General features: G+C 39.6%; 1 protein-coding gene across 3 annotated transcripts in view; it reads right to left on the bottom strand.

Moving 5' to 3' along the window:
• EFCAB10 (EF-hand calcium binding domain 10) overlaps window positions 1-2,325 on the bottom strand; it is a 56,012-nt gene extending 53,687 nt beyond the window's left edge. For all 3 annotated transcript variants that reach the window (XM_037836438.1, XM_037836437.1, XM_037836439.1), the window contains exon 1: window positions 2,181-2,325. In XM_037836438.1, coding sequence (XP_037692366.1) covers window positions 2,181-2,289 — 109 coding nt within the window. In that variant the 5' untranslated portion in view covers window positions 2,290-2,325. The remainder of the gene's footprint in view (window positions 1-2,180) is intronic.
• Between the last annotated feature and the right edge of the window lie 13,096 nt (window positions 2,326-15,421).

Raw genomic sequence — 15,421 nt, 5'->3', positions numbered from 1 at the left:
TGACTGTTAGAGTTTAACATAAAATTTGTTTTGAAAAATCAAATGCATTAAAATCAGGGTATCCCCACCTATAATTATGCCTAGGAGTCACCTCCAGAGAACCTCTTTTATTGCTCAAATGTGGACTTTCTCTCTCTAAACCGAATTCTGCACATAAATTCATCACACTCCCCCGACTTGGGACAGGACCCCCCAGGTGAATGAGTCTCCCTGGCAACATGGGACACAGATTCCAGAGTGAGCCTAAACCTGGCACTGAGGGATTGAGAATGCCTTTTTAACCAAAAGTGTGGAACAAAAGGCAACAAAATAAGATTTCCGTGACTAAGAGATTTCAAATGGAGTCAAAAGGCTGTCCCGGACATTACTCCTATGCAAGCTTCGGCTAGATATGCCAAATGGCCACAGTATGATAAGCCCAAGTCAACAGTAGTCCTGAAAACCCTAAAGAACACCTGGATCCCTATCTGAGACTCTAAAGTTTCAGTCACTAGATTTATTCTTCAGAAACTTAAATCCTCCAGAGAGCTCCTATGCCAGCTAAGTCCCAAAACCCAGAGGCAACAGCATCCTCAAGAACATCAACCAGTTGCGTTCCCTTTTCCCATAATGTTGACATACCTTTTCAACATGAGTAAGTTAGGATGGTCACTGCCTAGACATCCCTGAAGATCAGGAAAGTGATTAAACTGGGGAAAGGGTAACAACAGACAAGATAGAATTTGACAAAGGATTATGAATACGGAATCTCTATATAATTTTCTTTTTCTTAGTTGCTAGAGTATTAGAATAGCTGGAAGGAAAGAACTGAAATGGTAGATCTGTAACCCATAACATTCTTTGAAATTTGCTATATAGCTACTTGCTAAACTGCAATTTAAAAGTTATCACCTTTTTGAATATATATTATAGCTCACAATAAGGAAATAATTGAAACTATGGTACTGTAACCCACAACATTCTTGGAAATTTCCTATATAACTACTTGTTAAATCATACTTCTAAAGTTATCACCTTTTTGCACATATGTTATATTTCACAATAAGGAAATAACTGAAACTGAAAAAAATCAGACTATCAAGAATAACAATTTGGTTATTTTGCTGGATACGTTAATAATGATCCATAATATTTATAAAGAAATTACTGCTGCATCTAATAGCAAGAGATTAGTTTCAACATTACACTAACAAACATCAGCAAGATACTTCTCATGTTTTCAAAAAATAGGTTTTTAAAAATTAGTTTATTAATAGCAACTTTCCCCCCAGTGCATTAAAAAAATTTAAGTGCATTCCTTTGTACTTTTCACTTTTTACTTATTTTATTTTTACTTGTTGCAGAGTTTTTATTGCTTTATTGATCCCTTTATTGATACATGATCATACTGGTTGGTAGTTTTTGGTAAAGTCAGAATGTTTGATATTTCCATTTCCTTCCACAGAAGCAAACGGACAATGCCGGCATTTTGTCTCTCCATACGGAGGCCAGCAAGTTACAACTGTACACCCTAGCGAGGACATAAAACCATTTTTAATACAACGATTTAAAATAAAAATTTCACCTTAACATTAACTTTTATCATACACCACACAAAAATTATGACAGGATTCAAACTCCGTAAAGGGGCTCAGCGTCTAAAATATGTCAGGAAAAGCTATCTCTTCGAGAACATCCTTCCCTCTTGCCCTGTCAATTGTTTAGTCCCCTTACCCGATTAAAAAGTCTTTGAGGACAGTGGAACCATCTGCTGTTTAACGGGCATAAGGATGATTTTTATATTATCCATTTGATTTTCCCCACCATTCTATGAAAGAGTACTTTATTATCCCCATTTTCTAGAAGAGACGAAAGGTCACATGGTACCAAGGAGTGGGTGGAGCCCGGCTGCCGGGCACCCTAGCTTCTCTCCCACCTCCTACCATCCCTCGGTCTCCGCATATTCCCAAAGCTGGTGCAGAAGTCGTTCAATAGGTATTTGTTTAATTAAAGGCCACAGAGTTAATTACCAGCAGAAGACTCAGGTAGCTGGGGGGCAAGAGAGAGAGGGTGTGAGTGTGTGGAGGTGGGGGGTAACCAGGAGGGAAGCTGGGCGCGGGAGTGGAGTGAAGGGGGGAGTTTCTGGGGAAATGTGGGCTGGCGCCTGGGACCCAAAGCAGAGTAGCAGGCGAGAGTCTTACCCGGCTGGAAAAAGAGGAGAGTGCTGGTGAGGTGGTTCAGCAGCTGCATAATCCGATGTTTTTCCAAGTAACTCCTGGCCTGGTGCTCCCGGTCGCCGCCGGCCTCCATTACGAGGTGTAGCGCCGTTGCTAGGCGACCAGGGGGTTTCTCAGCAGATCCGGCCGGGCTCCGCCCCCTCCGCCCCGCACGGTCACGTGACGGGAGTCCTGGCAACTGCCTACCGGGGTCGGATTTCTACGCCTCACGGCGGAAGGGAAGTCCGAGGGAGTGTGGCTGAACGATAATTGGGAAGGAGGGTGTACGCGGTACCCTGGGGGAGACGGATGTGGGCTGGATGGCGGGGTTCTCGTCCCGGGCTGAGGTCTGGGCCTGGCTGGCCTTTCCTGTTTCTGTCTCCAGCAGCTAGCGCAGTATTTGTTGGGCTCAACACTATTTTTCCCTTTTATTATAAAGCAGTCATGCATAAAGTGCAGGCTTCTCATATACTGCTTTATCATTACCTCCTATGACAGGTAAGTCCCAAAACCCAGAGGCAATAGCCTCTTCAAAAACATCAACCAGATGGTGTCCCCTTTTTGCATAAAGTTGACACCCCTTTTCAACAGGAACAAGTTAGGGTGGTTCCTGCCTAGACATCCTCGAATTTTGAGAAAGTTATTAAACTAGACGAAGGAGTACAGCAGACAAGATGGAATTTGATAAAGGATTATGAATACTGAATCTTTTTTTTGTTGTTAATTTTTTTTTTTATTAAATTCAGTTTTATTGAAATACATTCACACACCATACAATCATCCATGATATATAATCCACTGTCCACAGTATGATAACATAGTTATGTGTTCATCACCACAATCTGTCTCTGAACATTTTCCTTACATCAGAAAGAACCAGAACAAGAATAAAAAATAAAAGTGAAAAAAAACACCCAAATCATCCCCCCATCCCACCCCATTTGTCCTTTAGTTTTTATCCCCATTCCTCCACTCATCCATACACTAGATAAAGGGGGTGTGATCCACAAGGTCTTCACAATCACACTGTCACCCCTTGTAATCTACATTATTATCTAATTGTCTTCAGGAGTCCAGACTGCTGGTTGGAGTTTGGTAGTTTCAGGTATTTACTTCTAGCTTGAATACTGAATCTTCATACAATTTTCTTTTTCTTAGTTGCTAGGGTATTAGAATAGCCAGAAAGAAAGAATTAAAATGGTGGAACTGTAACCCATAGCATCCTTTGATATTTGTTCTATAGCTACTTGTTAAATTGTAACTTGAAAGTTGTCACCTTTTTGTATATAAATTTCACAATAAGGAAATAACTGAAACGATGGTGCTGTAACCCATAGCATTCTTTGAAATTTACCCTCTAACTACTTGTTAAATTGTACTTGGAAAGTTATCACTTCTATGTATATATGTTATATTCTAGAATTAAAAAAATAATTTTAAAAAATAAAATAAAATGTCAAATAAAAAAGAGGGAAAAACAAATGCTGGGTCCGGCTGAGGAAGGCCCAAGTCACAGCAAACAGAGGGATCTGGTTTGCATTCCCAGGCCTGCTGTTGTCATGGTGTCCTTTGACCCAAGGCCTGTGTGGCCTGGGGAAAGAATAATAAAAAATATAAGGAACATTCCTGGATACAGTGATTTCTTCTCAGTGCTATGTGTTCAACAGGTTTGGTTTTCTTCTTGAGAACTTCATGTATTTACTCTTCAGGAGTTACTTAGTTCCTGAATAAATAATTCTGCCCTTTGTGCTCTAGAACCTCAAATGACACTGAAATTAAAACAATCTAATTTCCTATGCCTATAAAATCAGGCTGAAAAGAGCACGGTGGGCCCCACTGACTTCTTCCCAAGCTGCCGACTGGTTTCTGTCCCAACAAGCCTGGGTTCCTCTGTCTGCCAAAAGAACCACAGGGTCTACTCAGGGCTCTCTCATCACACCTCAGGAAGCTCTGGGCTGCATCTCTAATTCCCCTGGAAAACATGCTAAAGAGAAGGGTCCAGGTGCCACCTAGTGGCATTAACTATGCTCTGTCAATGCCATCTCAGTAAGTCAAACTGGGCTTAATTAATCATCATCAACATCATCATCATAACCCTTCTTCTTCTTTGAGACCTTGTCCTGCACCTCTTAATGATTATTAATAGTATTACCAACCCTTTCATTGGTGTTTGAGAGTAACTCCAAGTGGAAGTCATTAAAGGAGGGGTCTCCAACCAGAGGTGCACATTAGAACCACCTCGGGTCCTTCAAAAAATATCGCTGCTTGGGCCCCACTCCAGGCCCATTCCACTGAATCTTTGGGGATGGGACCTGGACACTGGGAGTTGTTTTTTATTAGCAGCTTTATTGAGCTATAATTAACATTTAATAAACGAGACTATTTGATAGGTTTTGATGTCTGTATATAATCCATGAAATCATAACCACAATCCAGATAATGGGCATGTCATCACCCCCAAAGGTTTTCTTGTGCCCCTTGGTGATTCCTCCCTCTGTCCTCTCCCCAGTCTCTCTCTCCCCGGGCAACCACTGGCCTGCAATCTGTAACTACAGATTTTCTGGAATTTTACATAAATGGAACCATACAGTATGTACCCTTTTTTTGTCTGGTTTCTTTCACTTGGCGTAATTATTTTGAGAGTCATCCATGTTTAAGATTCATCCATGATACATGTTGTTGCATGTATCGAGACATCATTCTTTTTTTATTGCTGAGTAGGATTCCATAGTATAGATGATACCACAATTTGGTTATCCAGTCACCTGTTGATGGACATTTGGATTGTCTTCAGTTTGAAGCAATTTACAAATAAAGCTGCTGTAAACATTTGTGTACAGGTCTTTGTATGGACATTTACTTTCCTTTCTTTTGGGTAAATATCTAGGAATGAGATGGCTGGATGATATAATAGGTGTATATTTAACTTTTTAAGAAACTGTCCAACTCTTTTCAAAGTAGCTGTACCATTTTATATTCCCACACTGGTAGTTACTAAAAGCTTCCCAGGTGATTCTAATGGGCAGCCAGGGTTGAGTGCCTGCATTACAGCTACCTGTTCAGGTTGAGCTGCAGGGCTAGGAAATGTTGATCAGGAGTCCAGGGACTCTAGGAATATCCAACCCATGCTTGGTATAGACTTACAGTGAGTCTCAACCTAGGAGAAACACTGGCATTTCATGTGGAGCCTTTTTTTTAAAAAATTCATTTTTATTGAGATAAAATAAAATACCATGCAGTCATACGAAGTGTACATTCAATTGTACATTCAGTGCCATTATATAGTTGTACGTTCATCACCAAAATTAATTTTTGAACATTTTCATACCACACACACAAAAATAATAAGAATAAAAATTAAAGTGAAAAAGAACAATTAAAGTAAAAACACTGCGTGCCTTTTTTTTTTCCCCCATTTTTCTACTCATCCATCCATATACACTGGACAAAGGGGAGTGTGGTCCATATGACTTTCCTAATCACATTGTCACCCCTCATAAGCTACGTTTTTATACAATCGTCTTCAGGATTCATGGGTTCTGGATTGTAGTTTGATAGTTTCAGGTATTTACTGCTAGCTATTCCAATTCATTAGAACCTAAAAAGGGTTGTCTACATTGTGCGTAAGAGTGCCCACCAGAGTGACCTCTTGGCTCCTTTTGGAATCTCTCTGCCACTGAAACTTATTTCATTTCCTTTCACATCCCTCTTTTGGTCAAGAAGATGTTCTCCATCCCATGACGCCAGGTCTAGATTCCTCCCCGGAAGTCATATTTCATATGGAGCCTTTTAAAAATATAATGTCTGCCCCGTCTCCCTGGAGAGATTCTGATAGAATTGCTTTGGATGGGCATTGGTGGTAGGGGTGGAGCCGGGGGTGGGGAGTTTCCCAGGCAACACTATTTTTTAACAGTTTCCCAGATGGTCCTAGGGTAGAGAAGGACCAGTTGTTCCCATTTGCCCAGGGCTGAGGGATGTCCAGGGATGCGAAACTTTCAGTGCTAAAACTGGGAAGGTTTGTTGACCACTAGCATAAAGAGCCTGGACTTTGGAACCAGATGGATTTGTAAATCTGCCTGTCAGTCTTGGACTTGCAGCTTAAGGGGTGGAGATGTATAAAAAGGAAAGTGGGGAGATATGACCAGCCACTGCAGACCGGGTGCTGACTCCGTTTTTCTGTTCTTTGCTTCAATGAGGGACAAGTCAGCAGTGACTCAGCTATGAATTTTTGGTTGCTGTTTAAAAAGGAGGAAAAGTGTGAGAGACTCTTTTTCTGAGAAAATATATAGGTGAGTGTTCCGATTTGCTAATGCTGCCGTTATGCAAAATACCAGAAATGGATTGGCTTTTATAAAGGGGGTTTATTTGGTTACAAAGTTACAGTCCTAAGGCCATAGAAGTGTGCAAACAAAGGCATCAGCAGTAGGGTACCTTCACTGAAGGATAGGCCAATGGCATTGGAAAACCTCTGTTAGCTCAGAAGGCACGTGGCTGGCGTCTGCTTGCTTGAAGGTTGCATTTCAAAATGGTGTTCTCCTAAATGTCAGTGTCAGCTTTCAATGGCCGTCTTCCAAATGTCTCTTTATGCTACAGTACTGATCTCCTTTTGTCTGAGCTGTTATAGGGCTCAGGTAAACTAATCAAGACCCACACTGAATGGGCGGGGCCACACCTCCATGGAAACAACCTAATCCAAAGATTCCAACCAAATCAACACTAATATGTCTGCCCCCACAAGATGGCATTAAAGAACATTTCATTTTGAGGGACATAATACATCCAAACCAGCACAATGAGGCACAGTGCTATAGAGGCTTCTGGGCCAGACTGCTTCACTTCACTTTTTACCAGTTTTACTGACCGTTTTACAGACACCTAAATTGTCTGCCTCAATTTCCTAATCAATAGAATGGGAATAATATATCTACCTCACAGGGATATCATGAGGATGGAATGAGCTAATATATGTAAAGCTCTTAGAATGGTGCCGAGCATGTATGAAATGCTGCATAAGTGTTTGCTGTTATTATCTTAAAATTAGAGGGAAGATATTTGGAATGATGGAAATGTTTTGGTAATGGATGGTAGTGACAGTAGCACAATATTGTGAACATAATTAACAGGACTGAAATATATATCTGAATGTAATAAAAGGGGAAATGATAGATTGTATATGGAGTAACAGAATAAAATATTTTTTAAAAATCCATGGAACTATACTACATCAAGGGTGAACCCTTAAACTGTGGACTATAGTTAATTACAATTAACTATATAGTAGTACAATTATAAAAATGCAATTGTTAGTAACTATATAGTTAGTACAATTATAAAAATGTGCTTTCATCAGTTGTAACAAATGTTCCACACCAATGCAAGGTGTTAATAATAGGGTGGTACATGGGAATCCTATATTTTATGCGTGATTGTTCTGTAAACCCACAACTTCTCTAATTAAAAAAAATGAGAAGAAACGGAAAATAAATAAAATATAAATATATATATATAAGAAATATAGTATCCATAACCTATGCTAATAGGATATCCTACCTAGTTTCCTACTGAAAGATTTTTCTTGGTAACTTTTCAGATTTTGTATTGCAGCTTTTAAAAACTATAGACTCTTGGTTCTGTGTGGCAATGTAGGAGGAAGAAAAGATGTATTTATTATACCCTTAACATTCTTGTACAAATCGTAAGGGAGGAATAAATTTGAAGCTTGATAATTTTATTTTCACAAAGTTGTTTTATTGGTGCGTTGCATTTTTAGTTGTTTTTTCAAAAAACAAAACACAGCCTAATTGGGATCTTATGTTAGTCTTGGTGTATGGTAGGATGCAGGAACCAGTTTTAGCTCTGTAACTGTGACCTAACAGGTACACAGGATGCTGTGGAACTCGAGTCCCAAGAGGTACGTTACAGTCTTTGTAAAACAGTAACAGTCAATTATCTGAGGTAGTGCCAGGTGTACTAGAAACTGTGTCCAGCCTTGACTGATTCTTTATTAACCTAAAAAGCAAAAAACCATGAAGGCATTTTTTTAAACACTAAGTAATTTAAATCCACTTACAAAACATGAAGTGTACAAAATATCAAGAGAGGGCCTCCCTACAGCAGGAAAAGATTGCATCTGGCCCTGTGGTGCCACTTTACTCTGTTTAATTAAAAAATTTTTTTTTTAATTTCAAATAGCTTGACTCACAAAAGTTGTAAAAGGAGTTCAGAGAGTTTCTGTGTACCCCCAGGTTCCCCAGATGATGTATGTTACATTATCACAGGTGATTGTCAAACTAGGAAATTGACACAGGTACCATACTATTAACTCAGAATAGACCTCATTTGGAGTTCACCTGCTCTTACATGCACTTCTTTTCTATTCTGTTTCATTTTTGAGGCTACTTCTGTATTTCAGAATATCGTATCATAAACTGAGCCTAAATTTAGCTCCCATCATACTGACTAGGTCTAATTAGGTCCACCAAATTAAAGCTTAGGACAAAATTTATGAATGACTTTCTTTGATTTTCTAAATTAGTCATATGAAGGATGACTTCAGTAGATCACTTATTACCACAATTTACATGGGAAAGCCAAAGGCCCTTTCTCAAGAGCTTCTCAACTTGTTAGCTGTGTGATCTTGCACAAATTATATGACCTTTCTAAGTTTTGATATCCTCATCTGTAAAATGGGATAATAATCTCACCTACCTCATAGAGTTGTTGTGAGGATTAAATTAGAAAAGATGCAAAACACAGAATTGAGGCTCAATGATGTTATTTATTCACTACTACTGCTACCACAATACCACCACTACTAGTGCTAGTCCTACTGTTACCACCAGCAGCACGCACCAAGGGAATGCCTGTCCATTTAGCCCATTTCTTGCTGTCAGAGCAGAGTAGGTGTGGCTCAATGCTGGGATTCTGGATACAGTCTGGAAGTCTCTACTCTCCTGGCAGATGGCGGACGGCGGGGTAGAAGGGTGTGCTCTCTCATGGCTGGGATGGTGGCCAGGAAGCATACGATCCTGTCTTCCCTGGCTGAAACTGAGAATGCAGCTCCCCAAATAATACTACTGATTGATATTAGACTTCAGGTGCACTGCAGGATATATGGGCTTTTGTGGGTTGTCCTATGACCTAATCACCCTCAACATTACATTTTAAATGGAAGAATATATTAGATTTAAAAAAACCAACTTCCAAAGGAACATTTGGAGCACAACCCATAAAGTGGTGATTGCTTATACATAATAGACAATTATTCATGTCTTATTAATTTTTTTTAACTAAGACATCCACTTTGCCCCAGTGCCCTTTTTAAGTGAAATAAATTTAAAAGGAAAATAAGAAGTAGTAAAAAATTGTTGGTTTGAATGTTGGTCACTTTCAAATGATAGCCAGGTTCTCATTGTTGGCTTTACTAATGTATTAAATTATTTCATACACTATATTAGTGAATCAGTATAGTTCTGCTCATCATAAGTATGTCTACTGCATTGGCCAGAGTCAGTGGTGTGCTGAAGTGGGCTTACACCAGTTCATAAGAATCAATTGTGAATGTCTGTGGTGACTTGGAGCTACATACCCCGGAAAAACATTTTTAAAATCTTATTCCATGCCTGTGGGTGTGAACCCATTGTAAATAGGACTTTTTGATGAGGTTATTTCAGTTAAGTATGGCCCAACTGAATCAGGATGGGTCTTAATTCTATTATAGGAGACTTTATAGAGAAAGCCACAGAAAGAGAAGCCACAGGGAACAGATAGAAATTGGAATTCAAGGAACCTGGAAGAGAAAGGAGAAGTTGCCGCCATGTGCATTGCTATTGATGGAAAAGCGAAGGCACCCCAAAGTTTTTGGCCGGCCAGAAGATAGCAATCCCGGGAGGAAGCAAGCCTTCTAGCCTCTGCCATGAGCCGATAAATTCCTAATGTTAAGCCAACCCATTGCTTGTATTTGTTTCAGCAGCCAGGAAACAAAAACAACATCTCTTCCCAACTCTACATTCAAGTGAGGTAATGCTGTTAGTTTGAAATCAGCCTTGGTGGGAAACGTTTCCTCCCCACCCTCAAAGCGGGTTGTTCAACATATTCCAGTACCCCACCGACCCCTTCACTTTTAAATTAACATTTATTGTATGCCAACTGTATGCCTGACACTATTGTTACCAAGCAAGTGGGCTCATTGCCCGATGTGCATAGAGGCCAATATTGTGACAACGGGATTTCGAGAAAATAAAGAGTATATTTATTGCAAGGCCAGGCAAGAAGACAGGGGAGAACGATCAAATCTGTTTTCCGGAACTGAGGGGGCTTATGTTATTTATGCAATTTGTTAGGGGTTGTTCTAGAGGAGTGACTCAGGATGGGGTGAGATGTTACAGGTCAGGAGGCAGGATTAAGTGGAGCACATGCAGTCACAAATCATGTTTGTTCATACATTGCATGTTAAAAAATGGTGGCCTTGACATGATGAGGGGTGTGTTTTTTAGTATTATAATTAAGCATAGGTAACTTTAGGTCAAAGTGTTACCTTTCTGCGTGTGCTCCAGTCTCCAGATCTAGTTGGAAGTTGACTATTTTCTACAGGGGAAGAAGGATACAGGAATTAGGCTTTTGGTGAAGCAAGTCACTTATTAATAAACGCAAGTAGGTGGACCTCAAGCAAGTAAGGGAGCGGTTAGGAAATGGGCTTGCTAGCAGCTGGTTTCACTATTTTAGGAACTAAACTGGTGAACAAGACTGCCCAGGGCCTGCCTCCTTGTGACTTATACTTTAGAGGCAACCCCTTCAGTAAAAACATGGAGCCCAAATAAACATGAAATGTACATGTTTTTTTAAAAATAAAAAAGCCATGGAATGGCAATCTAACCTATATGGTAATCCACACCAAGCTTTACGGATACAAAATACCCATTGAGAAAGTCCACCTATTAAGCAGGCTTGCTTCTAAAGCAACCCCAGGCACTCCATTTTTAATCTTCTCCAGGGAAGTAGATTCCACAATTTTTCTCTGTCATCAGCTATGTTTCACCACTTTCACAATTTTTCCCTGGCCCTACATCTAGTCTTCTTAAGCTCCTAAGCCCAGAGCCAAACTCTGTTCTTTGGTAAACATAAAGGCAAGATCACATAATGGCTTCCATATATTTCATTTTTATTTATGCATATTGATATTATGCTAACCTAATTATAAAAAATATCAAAGCAACACATGTACATGGCAACAATTTAAATTCAACAGAAGAGTTTACAATGAAGAATGACAATCTCGTGCCTCCCTCCACTCCGCCCCGGCCACCTGGTAACATTCTCTGCTGGGCCTGATGTCCCTGAATCCTGGACCTCTCGGTGTGCCTTTCAATTTCTCCAGAAAATAACCCTCAGTCCCCTGCTGGGCAGCGGGTAGGAGAAGGAGAGTGCCACCTGGCTGCAAGCAGGAGGTAAAGGGGGATCTGGGAAATCCAACAGCCTTATGGGTAATTTTCAAATCCCCTTCCCCATTTTCAACCCATTGCTCCACCCCTGCCCTAAGAAGCCTCCTGTCTCTGGAGGACTGGGAGAGAAATGGACTTACTAGTCATTAATCTTCTCCTCAAATCACTCTATAAGTTTGTTCTCTCTGCTACTACAATTATCATTCCAAATCTGCCACTATTTTACTTAAAAAGAAAACTTTTAAATTTGGAAATGCACAACAAGGTGAGTGAATCTCAAGTAAATATAAATTTTTCACAAATGATTATACTCATGTAAAAATCTTCCAGGTCAAGATACAGAACATTTACATCACTCCAGACCTCCTTGTGTCCCCTGAAGGTAACACTATTCTATAAATCTGTCTCTAAATCACCAAGGTTATTTGAATGCCAATTCATTGGTTAAAATGTTAGACAATGCTGGGCTCTTTATGAACCTGGTAGGAACATCCTCAAAGTGCTTGAAGGTGGCGTTGGCCTGGAGGCACTCACTCTCTGGGTATGTTCTACAGCAGAGGAGTCAATCCTCTTCTCAATGTTGTACTGTCTAGTCCCCATCGGAATGTTCTCAATTTACTGAGTTAGTCAGAACCAAAAGACTTGTAAAAATTTAAAGCAAACAAGAGGCATTCATTGATTCTTTCCAAAAGAAAAGTCCCAGAATCACTGTTTTAAAAAAATTGTTAATTAATGTATTCTTAATTATGGTGAAATACATATAATATGAAAATCATTTTAACTATTTCAAGTGGACAATCTTTGACATTAAGTACCTTGACAATACTGTGTAATTTTCATGACTTTATTTCCAAACTATTTTCATCATCCCAAACCAAAACTCATGCTCATTTAGCAATAACTCCCTATTCCCCTCCTCCCACTACCCCTGGCAACCACTATTCTGCTTTCAGACTCTATGAATGTGCTTATTCTAAGTATTTCATATAAAAAATCATAGAATATTTGTTCTTTTGTGTCTGGTTTATTTCACTCAACATGATGTCTTCAAGGTTTACCTATGTTGTAGCATGTACCAGTTTCTTTTTATGGCTGAATAATGTTTCATTGTATGCACATACCACATGCTGTTTATCCCTTCATCTGTTGATAGATACTTGGGTGGCTTCCATCTTTCGGCAATTGTGAATAATGCTGCCTTGAACATCGGTGTGCAAGTATCTGCCTGAGTCCCTGCTCTCAATTCTTTTGAGTATATACCTATGAGCGGAATTGCCAGGTCATATGGTAATTCTATACTTAGCTTTCTGAGGAACCTTCAAACTGTCTTCCACAGGGGTTGCACCATTTTACTTTACCAACAGCAATGAATGAGTGTTCCTATTTTTCCGTATCCTCTCCAACACTTGTAATTTTCCATTTTTTTTAAATAGCAGCTATTCTAATGGGTGTGAAATTGGTTTTGATTTGCATTGCTCTAGTGGCTAATGATGTTGAGCATCTTTTCATATTCTTACTAGCTATTTGAATATCTTATTTGGAGAAATGTCTATTCGAATCCTTGGTCAACTGAATTGCTTTTAAAAGTGATTCTTTAAAAGGCTTGTGTACAGCATTAATGAGGTTATACTCTGAGGAGTAATTACAAAAATGTGTTAATTTGCTTCCTTTTAAATCTCTTTCACTGGACAGATGTTGTGCTGGTTTGAATCTATTACATACCCCTAGAAAAGCCATGCCCTTTTAATCCAATCTTGTGGGGGCATACCTCTCATTGGGTTGGACCTTTTGATTAGGTTGTTTCCATGGAAATGTGCCTCAGCCCATTCAAGGTGGGTCTTAATCCTTTGCTAGAGTCCTCTATGAAAGGCTAAAAATCAGATGAAACTGAGAGAGCTTGGAGACGCTTAGAGAGAGAATACCCAGAGACATTTTGGAGGATGAGAGTCATTTTGAAACCAGAAGCTGGGAGAGAAGGACCAGCAGACATCGCCATGTGTCTTCCCAGGTGACATCTGGAACCCCAGATGTCATGAGCCTTTCCTCAGAGAAGGTATCATCCTGATGATGCCTTAATTGGGACAATTTCATGGCCTTAGAACTACAAATTTGTGAACTAATAAACTCCCATTGCAAAAGCCAATCCATTTCTGGTGTATTGCATTCCATCAGCTTTAGCAAATCCAAATAGATGTCTATAAGCACCCTGAATTAGTATCAATTAAAGTGATTTCAGCTTTTCTTCCCCAGTCAGTTCTCCATCAGTCAATGAAGAGAATTTAATTCCTTCTTCCCCCTTTCTCAATCTGACTAGGATTCCACTGGGCCATGGTCCTCAAAAACGATCTTCCTCTTTCAAGTCACACATCTGCCACATCTGATTGTTCTTTTCCTCTCATCTTGAATTTTTGCCTTTTATATTAAAAGTAAGATAATTGGGAGGGCGTGCCATCATTAGAAAGGCTTTGTAAAGACTACAAAACAAGGAAACTACCTCTCTTTTGAGAGGTAATTTTTTGGGGAAAAGACCTTGGCTTATAGTTGGGCATAAATGATACTTTATGCTTTCTTAGCCTTACTAGATAAATCCTACAAAACATATATGTAAATGTTTTCCTCTCAATATTTGAATTAAATTCCATGTTGAATACCTTTGTTGTCAAACTGCTTTGCTAATAAGTGTTTAAAATTGATAATTGTTTTATCAAGTCCAAAATGCATTTGTTTCAGAAGTTTTGGACAAATTATTGATGCAAATATTCTTAGGCATTATAATTCTCAGAAGTCAGGGTCTTAGAATCTGGGGCCTAAAGAATAGGGACAAGAGGGAATATTTGGACTGTGAATACTTTACACTTGGGTATGTTGTGACACAGAAGACTGTCATTCACCTTAGTTGAACATAGTGTGGGCACTTGTATTCTCTAAACTATTGAAAGTTTGCAAGATGTACCTCTGAATGGACTGTGCTGGGCAGGTTTAGTAGACTGGGTGGGACAAAGGGTAAGGAATGAAAGACTTCAACCCTGAAGTGTATTCCTTTATATCCCCAGGAAGCACAAGTTTGAGATGTAGTAGAGAAGATCAACAGTCTACGTAAAAGAGATTCCAGGTCTTGGGAATTGTTACTTCTGTGGCTGGGTTGCTTCCTTCGGTCACCAGGTAGGGTCACGCTCCTGACAACCTAGGGTTTCAAAGGTTGCTGCTACTGTTTCTACTGCTAGCTAGCTATTGCAGCCACTTGTATAGGGAATCTTATCCTATTGATTATTTTTATTTGTAGAATATCCCATTGAAAGTTTTTTTTTTGGGGGGGGGTGTTGCAATGTGCTTTATCCTAAAGTAGTATGTAACTATGTTAATTGCAGAATTAATGTAAAATTGACTACATCTTTCACAGATGAAACAGCCATCAGGATGTGGATCTGAGAATGCATGGGACAGCAAGGACTTTAGAGATACCTCATCAGTGGTTTTCAGCCTTACTTTGTAGTAGCAGAATGCTTTTAAAACAAAACCTCATTATATGAAACATGGAAAGAGTGATTCTGCTCTGGGAAAATTGGCAGATGGGAGCTTGGCCCTGTCTACTGAGCTTTCCCCCTATCCACTGCAGTGCACCCTGAGACAGCTTGTTGGAACAGCGTTTAAAATCCACTGCCCTAAACCATTCCTTATTTAACTGAGGAAGAAACAAAGGCCCAAAGACGTGTAGTTAGTTGATTGAGGTCACCCATCTTCTCAGGGCCAGTACTTAGAGTACTGGCTTAGAGTCCTGGGTTGTCA

Source organism: Choloepus didactylus, chromosome 5, assembly GCF_015220235.1.
Source record: "Choloepus didactylus isolate mChoDid1 chromosome 5, mChoDid1.pri, whole genome shotgun sequence".
Classification (NCBI taxonomy): Eukaryota; Metazoa; Chordata; class Mammalia; order Pilosa; family Megalonychidae; genus Choloepus; species Choloepus didactylus.
The sequence above is the reverse complement of the archived record's forward strand: the minus strand, read 5'-3'. Positions and strand labels throughout refer to the sequence as shown.